The sequence below is a fragment of the Podarcis gaigeae genome (assembly GCF_964106915.1).
Source record: "Podarcis gaigeae genome assembly, chromosome: 8".
NCBI lineage: Eukaryota > Metazoa > Chordata > Lepidosauria > Squamata > Lacertidae > Podarcis > Podarcis gaigeae.
This window is the reverse complement of record NC_139684.1, coordinates 62489408-62509171: the sequence shown is the minus strand read 5'-3', so window position 1 is coordinate 62509171 and position 19764 is coordinate 62489408. Positions and strand designations below refer to the sequence as shown.

The 19764-nt window shown below is 41.6% G+C and overlaps 2 protein-coding genes and 1 long non-coding RNA gene across 7 annotated transcripts in view; 2 read left to right on the top strand and 1 right to left on the bottom strand.

The window, feature by feature from the left end:
* Positions 1–11247, bottom strand: part of LOC310850458 — a 31468-nt gene extending 20221 nt beyond the window's left edge. The window contains exons 1-3 of one of the 2 annotated variants that reach the window (XR_014567337.1): positions 10448–11247; positions 9298–9360; positions 7680–8518 (exon numbers count right to left, since the gene is read on the bottom strand). This is a non-coding gene — a long non-coding RNA (uncharacterized lncRNA). Of the gene's footprint in view, positions 1–7679; positions 8519–9297; positions 9361–10447 lie in introns of those variants that run through there. The other variant, XR_014567336.1, reaches the window with a different exon arrangement.
* LOC310850431 (uncharacterized protein) lies at positions 1067–7370 on the top strand. Of its 2 annotated transcripts, none has more exons than XM_083751989.1 (5): positions 1067–1206; positions 4186–4217; positions 5303–5335; positions 6851–7012; positions 7116–7370. In XM_083751989.1, the coding sequence occupies exons 2-5, from the start codon at positions 4202–4204 to the stop codon at positions 7190–7192; spliced, it is 288 nt and encodes a 95-aa protein (XP_083608115.1). In that variant the 5' UTR covers positions 1067–1206; positions 4186–4201; the 3' UTR covers positions 7193–7370. The 2 variants fall into 2 exon arrangements, with proteins under 2 accessions (XP_083608115.1, XP_083608114.1); XM_083751988.1 differs by lacking the exon at positions 1067–1206 and adding an exon at positions 2194–2290 and having other exon boundaries at positions 4184–4217.
* Positions 11248–11398: 151 nt separating the features above from the next.
* Positions 11399–19370, top strand: SRSF10 (serine and arginine rich splicing factor 10). 3 transcript variants are annotated; one of them, XM_083751912.1, is made up of 6 exons: positions 11399–11613; positions 13602–13708; positions 15401–15502; positions 16779–16941; positions 17211–17264; positions 17399–19370. In XM_083751912.1, the coding sequence occupies exons 1-6, from the start codon at positions 11549–11551 to the stop codon at positions 17691–17693; spliced, it is 786 nt and encodes a 261-aa protein (XP_083608038.1). In that variant the 5' UTR covers positions 11399–11548; the 3' UTR covers positions 17694–19370. The 3 variants fall into 3 exon arrangements, with proteins under 3 accessions (XP_083608038.1, XP_083608037.1, XP_083608039.1); XM_083751911.1 differs by having other exon boundaries at positions 11399–11619; XM_083751913.1 differs by having other exon boundaries at positions 17211–19370.
* The last annotated feature ends 394 nt before the right edge of the window (positions 19371–19764 follow it).

The window sequence follows — 19764 nt, the reverse complement described above, 5'->3', positions numbered from 1 at the left end:
TTAAGAAATGCTCTGAAAGCTAGTAATGTCTAGTTTACTGGGAGTAGTATCTTTCAGCCATCAATCAGGTCAGCAAACTTTTTCAGCAGGGGGCCGGTCTACTGTCCATCAGACCTTATGGGGAGCCGGACTATATTGAGGGGTGAACAAATTCCTATGCCCCACAAATAACCCAGAGATGCATTTTAAATAAAAGGACATGTTCTACTCATGTAAAAACATGCTTGTTCCCAGACCGTCCGCAGCCGGATTGAGAAGGCGATTGGGCCGGAGTTTGCCTACCCATGAATCAAATGCATGGGTATGCAGGAATATTTTAAAACTCCTCCTGAAAGTTAATGATGAAAAATATCACTCACCAAAATGTCACCACTTTGGGCTGACAAAATCTCACCCAACCCCAAAAATGTGCTAGTGAACTTTCACAACACCCGTGCTTACTGCAGATGCAGAATGATTTATTTTTACTTGGTGTTGCCTGGGCTTCAGTTTTCTTCCAGAATCACAGTAATAATTGCTTCCAATACCTTCTAGCATAATTATAAAGAGCCATCCCATCCCTTCACTGCCACATTTTTCCTCTTTCACACTCCCAGGATTTGTCTGAAGAATTTTGAATCCTTTCTGATACAAGTACTGAAACCCCATCATGACTCAGCTTTATCATTAAATTCCTCCCCTACATAGTTCCATTCATCTCCTGAAATTTTCCAGCTACAATTAGTTACTGGATTGTCCTTTTAAAAAAAATGGTGGGGAGAAGTGTTTTAATAGGGTTCATTATCAGTATATGCTCAAAACACTTCGTAGACTCAGTCCTTGTTTCATGGTTTTCACGTTCTCATGGTTCCTGATGAAAATGCTTAATTTGTGAATATTCCCATAGAGACGTAGCTCAGTCTATCTCTTCTTGCTCCTAGGTAAGCTACAAAAAGGAAAAGTGAATCATTAAATTACAAGCCACGTGATATCAATGCCACTTTCGTTTCCTCCCTTCCTCTTCAGAAGTGGGGGAAATAGAAACCTAAAGGTTTTGTGGGCTGGTCTCTGAGAATCACTTTAAAACTGGGGGGGGGGGGGTTTCAGCATGGAACGAGAGTCTAGGTCTGTTTCCATTGGCAGAGGATACTGTCAATCACTAGCCTCTCCCCAATATAGAGAACGTGGTGGAAGTACGTAGCTGCAGATTTCCGAGGAGAGGCGTGGGTAAGTAGCAGCTTCTAGCAGGGGTAACCAAAACAATCAAGGGAAATTGGTGACTCGATCAGTTCCTTCCCCAGCTCAGCAATTGAGCATAGAGATGTTTCTGTTTTGGAGAGCTGACTTCTCTTCATATGCAAGACCAAGTATCACACCCACCCCAATGTCTATTTTCCAAGAATTTAGTAGATGTTAAGTTTGTTTGTTCGATATGTACAGATATGCAGTGTTTTCGGCAGGATATCGTAAAAGGAATTAAAGAATAACACTGCCCCCGTTTTTGCTGTTAGACAACTTTAAGGATGTTTTCAGAATAAAAGATCTAGCTGTAAAAGTATTGTTAATAGGATGCTTGCAATGTAAATACTGAATGCCATTTTTTAACAAAAACATTTGCATTTCAGAAAGGAAAAACAGGTAAGAGGTAACTTGTTTATATTGTTAGCGATGTATTAGCTCTATGCAACACTTATAGGATGGATCGAAGCAAGCAGATTCTTTGCATAACCGGCAGCCGCTTGTTAAATTCTTGGAACCAATTAAAGCTATATGGAAACATTAGGTGACGTCTTGCAGGGGACTGCAGGGCCAGCATAGGGGTCCTGGGGCCTTCGCTTTCTGTTGCCAAGACGCCAGCTGAGGAGAAGCCGCTGCTGTGCAGAGTGAGCGGCAAGCACATTGGGGGCAGCAGGAGCGGGGAGAAGCCAGAGAAAAAATCCTCATCCGCTGGCTGGGAGCTACTGCCTGTGCAGAACGAGCCAGAGGCAAACAAAGAGAGGTGGGTGGTGTGGAGAGCAGGGCTTTGGGCCTGGCTGGGCCATCCCTGATTTAGACTTTAATCCCGTCATTCTGACGCAATCCAAACTGAAATGGAAGCCCCTCTCTTCCGTCTCGAAACTCCCCATTGTTTTGGCATGTTTTGCATCAGGGAATTTGTTTCCAGCAGCTTCTGGGCTCTGGGTGCAATACTGCGCCTCAGATTTCAGATTAAAACTGCCACTGCTGGAAGGAAAGGAGGACCTTTTTCTGCCTCCCCACTTCCAGCCACTCTCTGGAGATGGGCAAAGGGACCCTCATAAGAATATTAGCAGTGTGGGCAAAGGAAGCATGGCTTTGTGGTTTTTTTGCAGTCTTCAGATGAGGACTAGACCATGTGAAAAATGAACATAAGATTTTAGCTGCAGTTCATTCATTTTCAGCTTTGTATTGTTATAAAAACACACGCCTAGACATTCTGTTGTAGGGCCCATAACAAAGGTTTAAGATTCCATTTATGTAGCTCCTAGCTTTCATATCTCAGTTTCTAACACTGTTTGCAGTGTTATGTCTCCTGATGAAAAGGCAAGGAAGGTGACTTCTCATGCTTTCATATTTAGGTTATCTGTGTCTGGGTGAAAAGCAAAAACCAGGGTTCTGCTTTCCCCGGCATGAGGATGCCTTGATGGGGAGAGCTGGCCTTCTGGCATTTCTGTCTGCCACACAGCTGTTACAGACAATCCCAGACACCACAAATAAAAGCAATATTCTTATCCTCTTCCTGAGCTTGTGGATGTCCAGTGCTGCTGTCAAGCACTTTTATTTCCCCTTGATTCATACTCATAGTTATTTATTTGCATCTAAAAATCAAATCTTGGCTTTATGCTGTTTCTCAGCATTTATTCTTTGGGGCAGCTGCAGTTTTGCAGCTGCTGGTATATTTGCCTCTGAAAATGGAGTTGCTGCACGCATAAACACATCCCTCATACACACCTCCAGAAGAAAGAAAGATGAATCCTTTCTAGCTCTGCTTTGTCATGGGGCTACATGTTCTACAAATGCTGAGATTTTAGGTACTACTTATTTTCTATTATTATTCATTTAACAATGCTTATATAGCACTTCAAAAAAAAAACCCTCTAAACTGTATACATAAAATTGTATGAAATAGTCATATAGCAATAATGACTTTATATAGCAATAAAGACAATATTGCTTTCAGATGGAGATAAAAGCAACAGATTTTAAAAACCAATGTACATAATAAAATTACATGTCTGAGAAGGCTTTAAAAGAGTACACCTGTCTTTCACAGGGTAAATGCCTATTTTCAAACTTTGGATTATTCCATATTGTGCATAGGAGTTGCTACCATTCTTGCCGGTCCTTCTATACCTTTTAGCAGCAACCTGGCATGCAGGAATTATTATTCTTAATATTTTCCTGCCAGACAGATGACACAGTTGGGAACCCAGAGTTGGGAACAAACTACAATTCCCAGGATTCCTGAGGGAACAAACCATTTTCTGATTCGTCTCAGGCACCAAAATGTTTTGAGCCGGCCTTGGTGCTGAGAGTTCTTAATTAATTCTCTTTAAAAACTACAATACCCTGACTTAACTGGGAAGAGGGATTGGTAGTTAAACCACCAGAGTCCACTTTGTCAGATGTATAGAATTACAGTGGTACCTTGGTCGAAGAACAGCTTAGTTTATGAACATCTTAGATTAAGAACGCTGCAAACCCGGAAGTAGGTGTTTTGGTTTGTGAACTTTGCCTTGGAATAAGAACATGCTCTGCTTCCTGTTGAGTGTGTTCAATTTGTAAAATGAGTCCCCTGCTGCTATGGGAAAGCACGCCTTGGTTTAAGAACGCTTTGGTTTAAGAACGGACTTCCAGAGCAGATTAAGTTCGTAAACCAAGGTACCACTGTATCCTAAATAGACAGTGTCCAGTTATCACAGGGGCCATCCAAATGCATTTGGAAAACCCTCAAGCACAAGAGCACCCTCTCCCCTCCTGTGGTTTCAGACAACTGCTATTCAGAAGCATTGCTGCCATTGTGGCTAGTAGACATTGATAGCCTTATCCTCCATGAATTTGTGCCGTCCTCTTTTAAATTCACCCAAATTGGTGGCCATCACTGCCTCCTATGGGATCACGTTCCATAGTTTAACACACAATTGTACACTGCATTAGCCTAACTGAGTTTCTGGAATCTCTCTTCAGGTCTCTTAAAGCCAACATGGTGGGCGTTCCAGGTAAGAGAGCCTATTTACTTTCTTGGGGATTGGGTAACTTGTCACCTTCCAGTCTTCTCAAACTCTTCTCAGTCGGGGACATGGGGTTCTCCTCACCTCTGCCCCCACTCAGCCTAGGTTAAAATTAGAAGCACACATCACTATTGGACTGCGTCTAGACTATGGCACAAACATGTACATACACAGGCTACTGTTTCTGAGTATGTATTTGTGTGCCTTCATCCGCATATAAGTGCTTTTGATTTTATGCTTCCCAAATCTATCTTGATGTTTCCCATCCACACCAGTAGGCCGTACTTGGTTAAATGTGTGTGTTGTCTCACACCTCAACTAGAATTTCCCTGTTCCTGAAACTGGAGGTCTCTTGTGGGCATGAATAGACATTTACCTGGGTCCAGCACTTTGTCGTAATACAAGTTGTCTTGACTTTGTTAAATTAGGGATAAATCATTATGCCGCTGAATCATTAGCATTGCTAAGCGATTCTTCTTTAAAAAGAGACCACACAGAGAAGAAAACGATAAAAAGTCATCAGAAAACTGAAATAATGTTTCCAGGCAAACTACCTCGAAATGCTAATGATGTATTTTAAAATCTTGTAAAACTTTGAGAAATCAGCATTAAAATAGTGAGGAAATTTTCATGAGAATTTGTGTGTGTTTGTTTTTAAATCAGGCTGATATGGAAATGTGAACTGAACCTAAGACTGGAAAACATGAGGAACAGAAAGTAACTGAAACTGACAAATATGCCCATCATAGTTGTAGCTCACCTGATGCTTTTTTGCATTTTACATTCATACCTCCGGTTACGAACGTGATCCGTGCGGGAGGCACGTTCACAACCCACAGCCTGAAGCGCCGCGTCTGCACACATGCATGTGCTTCTGCGCATGCGTGTGATGTCATTTTGTGCTTCTGCGCATGCATGAGTGCCAAAACCCAGAAGTAACCTGTTCCGGTACTTCCGGGTTCTGCGCGGTCTGCAACCCGAAAACGTGCAACCCGCAGCGTTCATAACCCGAGGTATGACTGTATATGTACTTGAGATCCATTATATCTTATTAAAACAAGTCTCTCTTTCAGTAATTGCAGCTTTGGGAGGTGCAGCTGGCTTGGGTAAGTCTTCAATAATATGGATTTCTAATTGGGAAAATTTTGGTGATTATTTTGCTTGCAGCAGCATGAATGAAGCTTGCAAGTCATTGGAAATGGTGGAGTTCACAATGAAAGTCTGGCTTGAAGAGATCTGTGAAATGGCTTTGACAGAACACCTGGCATATCAAAACAGAATAACTGAAGGGATAGCCAACAGCATTAAATTTAACAAAATTTTGATGCCCTTTCTGCATTAAGCAAATATCTATATATCGTAGTAGTCCCACGCTGTGCACCCTGTGGAGCCTTGTGACTAGAGGGAGGTCAAGGTAGAGGCTGTCGCCTGGGCGAGATTTCTTCTATCCTGGTTAAACATCTGCCTTACATCAGATAAAGATCCTCTCCTCAGTGATGTTTTATTAGATCCCTTTCTTTCCCCAGGGCTACAACAGTTTAACAAGAAGGTACTGCAACTCAGGCTGTCAGTGGAACTTTTGCGATCGATGTCCCTACCATCTGCCAAGGCTATATTAAAAACTAGGTTGTGGGATATTGAACGCCAAGAACTAACTTTCTTGGGCACATGAAACTAACCACAATTACCTTGAATTTCTGCTTAACCCTCAAGAAAAAGGGCATTCTCGATGGTCAGGTTTAATTCAAATCCATCAAACATCAGGCAGGGGAAGGTTCTCAGGGTGGAAGGAGAAAGAACTTGCCCATGTGAAGATCACCTGGTGGAAACCCTTCCGCACATGGTTCTTCATTGTAAACTATATGCTGATCTCCTTCAGCAATTTCTAGATCAACTCTCTATCCCCAAATGGAAACCAGAGTTGGAGGTCATACATTTTCTTTTACTGGGGAATGATCAAGAGCTCTCCTCACCAAGTTAGTAGCTAAATATAGCTATTTGGTTTTTTGTCATTGAAATACACTGCAGACATCTGATCTCCCTGGAGACCTAGAGATTGTTAGGATATTTCCGTTCCCCCTTAAAAGGGAGCAGGATGTTTGTGTCACAGCCTGCGTATTTCCTGTTCACAGGATGTTTCTGTTTTGATAGAGCTGTTGTCTCTCTCTCTCTGTGCCTGAGCAGACCGAAGCAGGCAGTCATGTTTTTTCTTTGTTCTGACCAATGCTGAATAAACTTCTAAATAATGCTCTCCTGCGTGCATCCTTTGCTGTGTGAATTCTGCTGATAGAGCGTGCATCAGCTCTGGAATGTGGCAAGCTATTTCTGGAGTCGTGTCGCTAATTGCTGATACTGCTTGTCTATGGGAGATCGATGGACGTCCGGAGACGACATGGAGTCATGATGGACTTTGTCTCCCTGGCAGTATCCCAACATGATAGTCTGCTCTGCCGCCTTTCTTTTAGCAAATGTTTTGTGCCACTCGGGAAGTGGTAATTCTGTATTGATTTGTTTTGGATGTTTGTATGTGATGCCATTAAAAGGTTTGATGATGATGATATATTGTAGTCAGTTCCCCTACTTCTATCATGTAACATATACCTTATTCTGTGTTCTTGCAGCAGTGGCCACGATTGCTGTCCCAGCAGCACTGGGAGCAGCAGGCTTCACTGGAGCTGGAATTGCAGCTGGCTCTCTGGCTGCAAAAATGATGTCGGCAGCAGCCATCGCCAATGGTGGAGGAGTAGCAGCTGGGAGCGCTGTTGCCGCACTTCAGTCAGTCGGTATGTCTGCTGCTCTCAGGACAAGAACCACATGATTGGCAGAGCCAGTCTCCCCACCTTGAGCTCTTCATCACAATAATGGTGTGCCTTGCTCCTCTTCTAGGTGCTGCTGGGCTGTCCACTGCTACCACAGCTGCAGTGACAGCTGGTGGCGCACTGCTGGCTGCCATCTTCCCTTAAGAAGAAGACACACATACACAGAGGCCATATCTACTTGGAAAAGCAGTACTTGGAAGATTATGCTTTGCCGTCAATGGCATAAATTACCTTAAGCAAAATGTGATTTTAACCAATGCTACGTTATTCCTATTGGCCAAAATGTGCAACAACAAATAAAGCTTTGAGAATTAAACAACAAGAGTGTTAGCAAGAAAGCTGATTGGTGGCATCACACAATGCACATGTAAAATACCGTATTTTTCGCTCTATAAAACACACTTTTTCCCCTCCAAAAATTAAGAGGAAATGTGTGTGCGTCTTATGGAGCGAATGCAGGCTCCATGGCTTCGCATTGCACCAATCCCTCATGCTCTCCTGGCTTTGCTTCGCTGGAGAGGCGCTACGCAGAGAGGGAGAGGTATTTTTTTTTTCTTGTTCTCCCCCCTCTAAAACCAAGCGCGTCTTATGGTTGGGTGCGTCCTATAGAGCGATAAATACGGTCCTTGCTGTCCCATGAGGAAAAGATCCATGTTTTCCTTAGCAAGCTTTTGACTTCAGTGTTTTGTGCTGCATTGGGGGAAACTCCATTTCCCCTCTTTGCACAATTATGAGCTGCTTAGTTGAGAATCCCATTCTGACTGGAGTCCAGACATGTACTGAGGCCCCCAGTAATAGAGCTCGGATTCGCCTAGTGCAATTAACCAGCAGTAGATTCAGAACCAATAGAGGAAAACACTCCTTTGCAAAGTTGTGATAGTCAATAGTTTTGAGGGGACATTAAAAAGTAATAATTGAGGATTAGACCAATTGATGGATGGCAGATATGGGACAGTTGCATATTCCTGCATTGCAGGGGTTGGACTAGATGATCCTCAGGGTCCCTTCCAACTCTATGCTTCTATGACCCCAAGGGCTGTTGATGACTATTAATCACAATAGTTATTTGGAACACTGAGCAGACTATACTGGGAACAAGCATGGGACAGGCCTGGCTGTTAAGCATTCAAGGATGGTCTTTCAGCACTTACCACAAACTGTTTGGAGAACTTTTTAACTTGGGGTATTTGCTACTTTAAAGCAACAATGTTAAATGGAAACACCAGGCAGAATTGGAACATCACTGGAAATGACAAACACGAGACCTAGGGTTCTTCCAGATGGTCAGTATTTTATATGAGTGATTCCAGCACCAACTGGAACCTGGGGTTTATGCATTTAAACAATTCTCTTCCCCTAGTGCAACAAATCCACATTTTTCTTTTAATAACTTATTGCAGTTTGAAGAGTGGCAGGGGCATACACTGAAAGATGTGGAATGAATGACGAATGGGAAGACATGTAAACAACCTGCAAGCAATTCAAGAAGAATGCTGATAGAACTGCCCCATAAACAAATTAGAATTAATGCTCATTTAAAGACTAGACAAAGGGATTATCCACACTTACTTTTTGCCCTGCTCTTTACAGGCACGTGTCATATATCATAGTTTGAAGGGAGCTTAGGATCATCCTAGTCCAACCTCCTGCATTGCAGGACTATGCAAATGTCCCTTACAGGGATCGAACCTGCAACCTTGGAGTTCTTAGCACCAGACACTAACCAACTGAGTTCCATGTGTTAAAGTTCTGAGCGCTCTCCTTTGCCCAGAGTTTTCCCAGTGAAAACCCACTCATACCAATTGGGTTAGCCATTGCTAATTCATTCATTCATTTTGCACAGGGTAGACATCCTTGAAAGCCACCTGGTGTGTACACAAACAGAATTGAATCTGACACTGATGAAGCTGTGCTGAACAGCTAGCGGTGGGGCGGGGAGGAAGAGCTGTGAAAGGAACACATACTAAGGGCAATGGGTTAGACTAGCATGCTTGGAGTTCATCAGCAACCCTGAGCTGCAGACAGCAAAGTACAGTCAGCCACTGATTACTGTATCTGCAGGGAACAAGGTCAGTCCCAGGAATGTGGAGCAAAGTTATCTCAGTGGGTCGAATGCACAGCTCTGCTGCAGCTTGGCTTAAATTCCTCCATAAAAGCACCAGTCTTGTAAAAAGGGCAAACCCATGTACAGGCATGGCATCCAGTGTAGAAAAATGCACCCCAGATAAAACTGAAAAAACAAAAAGTACCATAGGTTGTGCTGCCATCTGAAGTTCAGAACTGGACGTGCTTTTGCCACTCACTTTGGTAGACTGAAATAAGAGCAGAAACAAGTATTTAAAGAAATTGAAGCTATAACCATTCCTAAGTTCCTTATATGTATGGTTCATATACACTCCATACATTTAAAGCACATTTCCCCCATTTTCAAAGAAACCTGGAAACTTGTTAAGGGTATGTAGGAAGCTGCCTCCTGCTGACCTAACCATTGATCCATCTAGTTCAATATTATCTACACTGACTGGCAGCAGGGTTTCAGGCAGGAGTCTCTCCTACCCCACCTGGAGATGCTGAGGATTGAATGTGGGACCTGTGTGCAAAGCAGATACACTACAACTGATCTACAGCCCTTCCAAATTCCCAGGGTGCTGGGAATCGTAGCTCTGTGAGGAATGAACTAGTTGTCATGCCTCTTTGCCAGAGGTATGCGCTTTAAATGTAAGTTGTGTATATTGTCAAAGAAGAAGAGGAGTTTGGATTTGATATCCCGCCTTTCACTCCCCTTCAGGAGTCTCAAAGCGGCTAACAACCTCCTTTCCCTTCCTCCCCCACAACAAACACTCTGTGAGGTGAGTGGGGCTGAGAGACTTCACAGAAGTGTGACTGGCCCAAGGTCACCCAGCAGCTGCATGTGGAGGAGCGGAGACACGAACCCGGTTCCCCAGAGAAACAAAAGGAATGCTAAGATTCCCCTAAAACACAATTTGAAAACTGCTGCACTTTTTTGGGAAGTATATTGTTATCCTATTGGATTTGTTTTGTGAAAATGTATTTTTTTAAGGCACTGCATTCCAAACATAATTACTGTAGCAGCAAGAGCAGGATGTTAAAGAGGTTTGAAAAACAAGTGCATTGTAGCTGGCAGCATCATATTTCAGAAGCATAAGGGCATGTGGAGACTTGTGATGACTCCATCTGGTTGAAGGTTTTTTTAAATATGCACAAGCCAAACATTAGCTAGGCTTCTACTCCAAAGTGCTTTATTCACTCGACTCATTACCTGTATACCTTTGGCACAATACTTTTATGTCATGTACTAGCAACACTTTTATGTATCTACTACAAAGTGATTGTAACCATAGAATCACTAATCATTACATTGGCCTCAGCACTGAGTACCTTGCTTGTAGTTTTCTCCACCATCTTTCTATTTCCACTGGCAAGCCTCAGAAACACTCTGTCCTAGGATATCATTGCCTGAATCACCCCTCAGGCTGCAGGCTTTACTGGACAGTGCTTTACGCGTGAAAGAATCAAAAGTGGTTACAGGAAGGCAAAGTGCTTCTCAGGATATGCAGAGTATTGCTCCAACAGAAAATGCCTTCCCTTTACCAATGAGGGCATTTTCCTGATTTATTATTTTATTTGTTATTAAATGAGTGAAACCACAGGCAGTGTGTCTCTGAACAGTGTGTATTTCCCATACAGGGGATCCAAGTTAGTTTGTACCAATGTAATGAAACCAGAGGGCCATGGGCATACCCAGGATTGGGGGGGGCAGACTTTTGTTGGGAGGGGCAGGGGATTTGTATTTATTTGTATTTATTTAGGGAGGCATCTGCCCCCGCTAGGCCCATGCAGAGGGCTTATGAGCATTAGGTGAAGAGTGAACATCTAAAGGTCACCTTCTTTTCTAAAATGCAACCTAATAAAGGTTTACAAAAAAATTCTTTTTTCGTAGAAATATATCCTTGAAAGGTTTTGTGTCCTGCAAGGTAGTGCCCAGATGAATGAAAGCCTGGCCAACGGCCAATAGCAACCTTCTCACCCCGACCCCCTAAGCGAGCAACACTGCGCGCGCCTTAAACGCGGGGAAATGAGCCCCTCGGTTCCACAGACTTGCGACCACTTCAACAGATACGCATGCGTACTCCGCGAGCACCCGCTTGAAAAAGAAATGACGAGGCCTCAAAGAGAAGGAAATGGGTGGAGCTGGGAGGGGAACGGGAGAAACTTCGGCGCCTGCGCATAACGCCCCGCGAGACCAGACGGCCGGCGAAAGTTCTCCGGCGCCTGCGCGCTCGCACTCCCTCCGCTCCTATTGTGAGCGAGCGCCAGTCTTGCCGCCCCGCGCGGCTCGAGTCTCGCGAGAGGTCAGCACAAGGCGGTTGGCCTGAGGCGCTTTCTGCTTGTGTCTCTTTCGTCAGGAGGGTCGCTTCGCCGACCTCCCTTCGCCTTCTGCCTCGCTCTCCCTTCGAGCCAGCCGCCTCCGGACGAGCCATGTCTCGCTACCTGCGGCCTCCCAACACCTCGCTCTTCGTGCGGAACGTGGCTGACGACACCAGGTGTGTGTAAGTGAGGCGGGGGGTGGAGAGGGCATGGCAGCTGCCTGGCTGGGCCTGCTGGCCGAGGCGCGGAGAAAGAGCGAGCGAGCGAGAGAGGAGCCCCCTTCCCCCCCCCGCCGCCATTAGCTCTCTTGATTCTTCCCGTCCCGCATAGGCATTATGCAGAATGCGCCAGGCCTCAGTTTAAGCTGCGGGGAAAGCTCGCGGCGGAGGTCTTGGCGAGCCGCCTTCCCGCCATTTGTCTTATCTTCCCGCTTCTTGTGTGCTCTTCGTCGGGCCTCTGCACACCATGCCCCTCGTTTCACGTCCCACTTCAGCGCGTTTGTTCCGTGGCGCTTAACCGCCAATGTCGTTCTGAGCTCTCAGCACGCGGCTTCCCTGGGAGTAAGCGCCGATGAACTTCTGTGTGTTGTTCTCAAGCTTTCCCGTTTGGAGCCAAACGTGACTTGGCAAAACACAATAAGAAAAATAGGCATTTAGGCTCCGCTCTTCAGCCGGAAGAGTCCCCCGAGTAGCTTACAAATTAATGTTAAAAACCCTATCGTAGCAGCGTTTATTTTCAAAGACTTCTTTTTTTTCTCTCCCCCCTCCCGCGCGCTTCTTGTCCTTATTCTTCTCTTGCCCTCTTTTCGTCTCTTTCGTTTTCCCTCATATTGTTTCATCCCCACCTGAGTCTCGTCTGTCTACCTTTTTTTTCTATTCATGGCACCATCTAATTTCTGTTTGGAATTTATCCTCATTAGATGGTTTTGCCTATATTTTCAACCAGCTGCGATGGCTATACTCTGTCTCTGAGGAAGTATCCTTCTGAATACCCATTGCTGAAAAATAAGGAAAGGAGAGTACTTTGTGGTTAAATCCTGCTTGCAAGTTTTCCAGAAGCATCTGGTTGGTCCTCGAGTACTAATTGCCAGACTGGGCGAGCAGTTGGCCTGATCTAGTGGGCTGTTATGTTTTTAATTACTTCCCTAATCCAAATCTACGATTTTTAGGTTTTCAGTTTCAGTTAACTTCAGTATCTAGTTCCTTTATGTTTTACTAGGTCTGTTATGCCAGGTCTCTCTCCCTCCACCTATGGTTAAACTGGTTAGCAAGCCTCTAGAAATTACTTGAAATATAGAGTAGTTTATATTCAATCAAGAGCGGTCGAACTTTTTCTATTAATTCAGTCCCCTTTCTTTTCTTTAAAAAAAATGTTTCCAGGTTGCAATATCAAAGAAAAGGAGAATGTGTGTCATTAGGAAAATTTTATATTAGATATTAACATTTAAATAGTACCTTTTTATTTAAAGTAGATTGTTTCAATAGGCCTTAACACAACTCTAAAGTATTTTACAGTTAGCAGTTCATAGCTCCTGGCGATGGTGGATGTGCTCCTTTGCTTTTTTATCCGCTATTATTCTGTAATAATTCCTAAAAGTCTTGAGGAACACTAGCATAGATTTTTTTTAATTAAAAAAAAGCTTGAAAATATTTTCATCTAATTGATACACTTTAATAATTATTTGATATACTTGTATTTGGGAATGGACTGTTACCACAAAATGCTAAGGAAATGGTCTTCAGTCCCACATTAAAGTAAGTTCTACTATGTTCAGTGGGTTATATTCCCTGATGAGTTAGCATGGAATTGTAGCCTTAGGGATCCAACATGAATCCCACTCAAAGTTAAGCCATTGATGTTATTGGACAGTGGACATAAGCTAAAATAGGTCTATCAGTTTCAGTGGCTCTGAGCCTAACTTAGTTGGATAGATCCCTTAGGGTTGTATCCAACATTAGTGTTCCACTTGCACAACAGAACTCCTCTCCAAAGCAGATTTTGGGGACACGTGCAGAACTCTGCAAGCACAGCATTGGATACAACCTTAATTTCAAATAGTGGTTGGCAATTGTCTCTTAAGTATGTGTTCGTGTAGCTTGTTTTTTCTCAGCTTGCTTTGATTATAATTGGTAAAGACATTCAAATGGTCAGTGTTCTGTTTCAGGTCTGAAGATCTACGTCGTGAATTTGGTCGTTACGGTCCAATAGTAGATGTGTATGTACCTCTGGATTTCTACACTCGCCGTCCAAGAGGATTCGCTTATGTTCAATATCCTTTCTTCAGATGGCTGATTAGTGAGGGGTGTTGAAGTTTGAAATTCACGTTTGTGTATGAGGTAACAACCCTAAATGAAAAAGCTGTTTTCTTCTGTGTTGTATATAATGTCATTGTAGTGTGCTCCATTTCCCTCACAGATGACTATCTTACAAAATTTCTATAAGTTAAAATTTAAATTGCTCAAGTAAAATGTGCTTTGTTATTGCAAGCTTCATATACAGATCTGTGCTTTTAACATTGAAATGGCCTTTGCTGCTGCCTTCAAGTGTATCGTTGCAGTTTTATATTACTGGCATTGATAAACTTGTTCTTGTGCTTAGCAAAATGTGGCTGATATTTTATTGTTTAACTTCATGGAAACTGGAATAATTTGATCAAAAGCAGATTTGTATAAAAATGAGGTGAAAAGTTTTGCTCTGATTATTGTCCCCTAATTTACTGTCCTCTGTTGTTGCCTCAGAGTGTAAAGCTGTACAGTAATGGCGACCCCAAAGAGAAAGCATGAAAGAACCTTTAGAGTAGAGTTCAAGAATTAAGGCAAGTAGACAAGCCAAAGACCTCTTAAGGATCAGGCTTGAAGAGAAGGGAAAGTTTGGGAAAAGAAAAGATAAAGAAAAAGCTGGAAGAAGGACAAGCCATAATGGGAGACAAAACTTCGCTTTATCTGCAAATGGGGGAAAAGGTTGTTTTTCAAAGTATAAAGATAAAGCCATCTGTCACTTTTGACCAAGCATCTCATGACAAGTCCTTCTGACAAGCACTTAAAGAGTTAAAGGTCAAGATGAAGTTGACTGGTGGCCAAGATAAAAGGAGCCAAACCTGATGTATCCTACAGAATAAGAGCTGTCCTCTGGCTGCTTGTGTAAGTGATTAACCAATCAATTTTTCTGGTTTAGTCTAGCTTTGGGCCCTGTAATAATTTGCTTAACTTTGGTAGTATCTTCTGAAATTATGGTTCTCAATGAAATGCAATCACTCATTATTTGAGATGAGTATACCTGTAATAGGGTGAAATTTGGCTTAGGATTTGGTACATGAACATAAAGGGACAACCTGTTTAGGCTACTTAGAGGTATGCAGGATATGGGTTATTACATTATATAATAAAATTTGGTATAATTTCATACTTTAAAACCTTAGTACAGTGGTACCTCAGGTTACAGATGCTTCAGGTTATGCGATTTTGGGTTGTGCACTGCGCTGAACCCGGAAGTACCGGGAACTGGTTACTTTTGGCGCATGCGCAGAAGCCCCAAATCGCAGCGCGCGCAGGCGCGGCGCTGCGGGTTGCAGATGTGCCTCCCGCACAGATCACGTTTGCAACCTGAGGTTCCACTGTATAAGAATCTAGGAAACATCTAGTACTAGTTTCATCAACAAAAAGCAACATTTTGATGTCTTCTAATGAGTCTCTGCTGAGGGAAGCAAAACAGTTTTTCAGAGAAGCTATATTTGAAATACCCATATAGACAACTGTAGAACGATTACTTTAAAATGAAATTTGTCTTTTGTCTCAAATAGATATTCTTAATGTCAGCTAATTTTTGTTATGCCATAGAACATGCCAAAAAATGAGGACAAGTTGGTAAACAAGGGTGTGTGATGACATTATGGGAAAGACAAAGCTTGCTAACTGTGTAGCTGTAAATACATCAAATTCCCAAGTACCTTAACATCTAGCACATTTGAAGATGTCCGTGATGCTGAAGATGCCCTTCATAATTTGGACCGGAAGTGGATTTGTGGCCGCCAAATAGAAATCCAGTTTGCTCAAGGAGATCGTAAAAGTATGTATACTGTCTTAACAACTGTGTAGTGTAAAACGTAAAGCCAAATACTCAGGGCTATGTATTAAATGTGTGGTCAGACTTGTCAGAAGAAGACAAAATCTGGTGCGGGTTTAGCACTGCAAAATAAATAAATTAGAATATTTAAAGCATTTCTGTCCCAATCTTCAGCCAACAAGGCTCCCAGAATGGCTTGTGAATGGTACAATAAATTAAAACAAGACCACTTTGAGGGGGTTTTCTACAAGCGGTATATAAACTTTATGAAATACATAAATAAGACCCACAAGCTTACACTAAATAAATAAAAATGACACAAAGGGAAAGGGACATGGAGGGAAGCAGAAGAGGCACTGTTTAGGCACCTATTCCTAAACAGTTGTTAATGACTAGATGGCACAGTTCAGGGTTCTGTTTAGGGAAGTTTTTAATGTTTGATGTTTTATTGTGTTTTTAATACTCTCTTGGGTGCCAGCCAGCGTGGCTAAAGCAACTGAGTCAGAAGGGCAGCATACAAATAATTAAATAATTATTATTATTAAATATTATGGAAAGCCTGATTGAGCTAGGCATTCAGCAAAGTGGATGGAATAAACCCTGCTTCCTATCCATCCCACTGAGACAGTCTGATGGAATGTCTGTTCCCAGGGAGAGGAGGCCAGATGGAGTTGGTCTATCACAACAGCTGATGGAGTGAGTGCTACTTGCCATTTTTAAGGTTCTAACGTGTATGATTGGAGGCAAGGAGAAAATCCTGGAAGCAAAGCTAGTTGGTTGGATCCAATATCAGTAATACTCAAAAGTAGACCTATTAAAGTTAATAGAACTTAGTATCTGCCCAAGTCCTGATAGTCCAACTCTTCCTCATTTGTCAAGAAGAGTGCAGATAATAAACTAGAGTGCTGGATGCCGAATAAAGGATGCAGAGTTGATTTGCATATGTTTCTGATAATTTCTGCACGGTGCATGTGTATTTCAGCTAGAAAATGTATTCATGTATTTGAGTGTGCATACAATAACTTACTGTAATTGAGTACTATAGAAGGGTTTTGCTGTTGATTATAGATGGGAAACATTTGGCCCTCCATATATCTTAAACTGAAATGATCGGACAGTATGTTTTTTAAATTCTTCCATTTCAGAGATGAAGATCCATTGGTGGTGGGAAGTCATTTTAGGAGTCTGTTACTTAATGATTAACATGTATTGCATTTACAAACACCAACAGAGAATTTTTATTGTAACATTAAAAAATTGCTGTTCTGTTCTTCTGTAGCACCAAACCAAATGAAAGCCAAGGAAGGAAGAAATGTATACAGCTCTTCCCGTTACGATGACTATGACAGATACAGACGTTCTAGAAGCCGCAGTTACGAAAGGAGGAGGTCAAGAAGCCGCTCTTTTGACTACAGCTATCGCAGATCTTATAGTCCTAGAAAGTAAGTGTTGTACTTGGATTGACCTATGCTGCCATGTAATGGAGAAGAGAGATCATATTGACTGTTTGACACTTCTAGATATCAAGTCACCTTTGTAATAACATGCATGGAAGTTGTTGTACCTTGCATGGACCATCCAAAAGTCTGTGCATCACTGAAGAAAAATGAAAAACAAATGCAACTCTCAAGAAACTTTAACATAGTTGGGTGTGTGTGAATAATTTTAAAGGTATATGCCACTGTTTACTTTTTCTGATGTACCTTTTTAGCAGTAGACCTGCTGGAAGACGTCGACGTAGCAGAAGTCGTTCAGATAATGATAGGTAAACATTCTTTTATATAACAAATTCAAAATCAGACTAGTCTGTGCCTGCAAGAGTAAGCTATTTTGATGTGAGATACCCAACTCCTAGCAACTTGTCCATATTCAAATGTATTATCTTCCTCTTTCTGATAGGTTCAGACACCGTAACAGATCTTTTTCAAGGTCAAAGTCCAATTCAAGATCACGATCTAAATCACCCAAAAAAGAAATGAAGGCTAAATCACGTTCTAGATCTGCATCTCGCACTAAATCTAGAGGCACCTCTAAAACGGATTCTAAAACACAATATAAATCCAGCTCAAGATATGAAAAAGAATCAAGGAAAAAAGAACCAGCTAGATCCAAATCTCAGTCGAGATCGCATTCTAGATCTAGATCAAAATCCAGATCCAGGTCATGGGCTAGTCCCAAGTCCAGTGGCCACTAACAATGTACCTTGTTTTTTAGGCATGTATCATCCAGTTACACAGTTGAGTTATGATGTTGCAACATTGCATAAAATAACTTTCGTCAGTTATCCTGTTAGCAGACAATTAATACTATTAAAACACAATATTGAGAATCTTATACAAAAGAGTCCACTTTGTTAAATGTCATGGGCAGCTACTGAGGTTCTTGTGGTGTTTCTATGTATATTTTTGTAAAAGACTTGCATTTTTATGCTTCAAATATCAATGGCACATTGATTATGACAGTAGTTTACAGCTTGTCCTAATGAACTCACCCACAAACAATAACTGTTTCATGTATATTTAAATTGTCCAATAATCCCTGCAGTACAGTTGGAAAACTGCGCATTTGTGATGCACTGGTAACTGCTGTGAAATCAGAAATTAGTACTTTGACATTTGAGAGGGAGGGGATTTGCATTTTTCTTCCCCACTTGTGCCAAGGTGGCTCGTTCCTAAGGCATTGTGAAAAATAGTATTAAGATTCTCATTGATAACATCTGAAGAGATGGTTCTTGTAGCATAGTGAAAAGGAGATAAAACAGCCATGAGACTGTTGTGGAATTTGTCAAGGTTCCAGGTACTTTTTGCCAGCTACTTATATTGACACCTAAAATATTTAGTTACATAATTAGGTGAATGTGTATACATTTATATCCAGTGTATTGTATCTAGTGAACAGTTGACCTCAACATTGCATAGGGTTACTTGCTGTAAAACTGCAAAGAAAACATCTCAGATTAATGTGTATATGTAAGAATGAATATTTTTTGCCAATGACTTCATAGGTAGTCTGTGTATCCATAAGAACCAATTTCTAGTCTCCTATCTTTAAAAATTATAATTGACAGTTTTGAGTTTACATGTCAGAACCTACATCATAGTAGGTTAAACTAGTCTGTTTACCCAGAAGGTGATAATAAATTGTGCTCCACTTGCAATGTAGCATATCCAGTTCCAGTATACTGGTAGTTTATCATAATGTGAGCTTCTTCATCCCTATGAAGAAGAGCTGCATCCTACTTTTGGTTTGTTGTAATACAGTATCAGAACTGAACATGAAAAGTTGCCATGGCATAATCTCAAAGTATTCTCTGCAGAGAGCTCTCTTGTATTACAAACCATAGCTTTTTAATTCAAATGTGAAAGCCAGTATCAAACACTTAAAGACCCTCCACTTACGCTTGGTAGGATAATTGAATGTTGATGAATTGTTTTGTTTCAATTTTAGTTCTAACAGGCCACTCTAAATAAAGCTGGCTTTTAAAATTCTGGCTGTGGAATGTGTTTAAGAGGTGATTCTAGAACCTTTGTATATTTGATAGTATTTCTAACTTTCATTTAATGTTAAAAGTTAACGTTCTGCTATGCAATCATTTATATCTGCGTTCCTTTAATTTTGTAGACTTTCCCCGATGTATAGTTTAAAACAAAGTGTAAAATGGTAGCGTTACTGTGCAGCTCTGGTCAGATGAAAGTTGTGGAAATAAACTTTGTATTTCCTTTCTTATAGAGGCTTCTAAAAGGGTATTTTTATATGTTCTTTTTAAAATATTGTGTACTACTTTAAAACATCAATGTTTTGATCAAGGAGGACCCAGCTTATTATCTGCTGTAAATTTAGCAAACATGCTGTAATAAAAGAGATCCAGTGATTCTGCATTGTAATCTTAACCTGTTCCAAACACTGTTTAAAATGTATCGGTTTGTGGCTGAGGGATAAAATTTTATATCGGTATTGCTTAAAAATGGGTACTAAGTTGTATTGCTCAAGACATACCAATGATGTATTTCCAACTATGATTGGAAGGTTGATCAACAAAATAATTCTTTGTTGGGATAGTTTGGTGTAGGTATTTGTATAGGATTGCATTTGACCAGTTTAAAAAACAAAATACTGGTCAAATCAAGTAGCTAAAATAAGCCTTCAGATTGTAGTGCTCACTGTAGAACTCCTGGTTCCTAAAAAGCTCCTGTTCTCCCTAGCACAGTGCTAGGTTATATGAAGTCATTCATCGTCCTGTTACAATACCTGACCCTATGATAGTC

Bases quoted from the DNA above. Each gene is read 5' to 3' on its own strand.
- SRSF10 (XM_083751911.1), top strand. From the start codon at position 11,549: ATGTCTCGCTACCTGCGGCCTCCCAACACCTCGCTCTTCGTGCGGAAC. The intron at 13,709-15,400 runs ATCCTTTCTTCA...CATCTAGCACAT, and splicing joins AGGATTCGCTTATGTTCAAT to TTGAAGATGTCCGTGATGCT. The intron at 16,942-17,210 runs GTAAGTGTTGTA...GTACCTTTTTAG, and splicing joins AGATCTTATAGTCCTAGAAA to CAGTAGACCTGCTGGAAGAC.
- LOC310850431 (XM_083751988.1), top strand. From the start codon at position 2,258: ATGGGCAAAGGGACCCTCATAAGAATATTAGCA. The intron at 2,291-4,183 runs GTGTGGGCAAAG...GAATCTCTCTTC, and splicing joins CCCTCATAAGAATATTAGCA to AGGTCTCTTAAAGCCAACAT. The intron at 4,218-5,302 runs GTAAGAGAGCCT...TCTCTCTTTCAG, and splicing joins CAACATGGTGGGCGTTCCAG to TAATTGCAGCTTTGGGAGGT.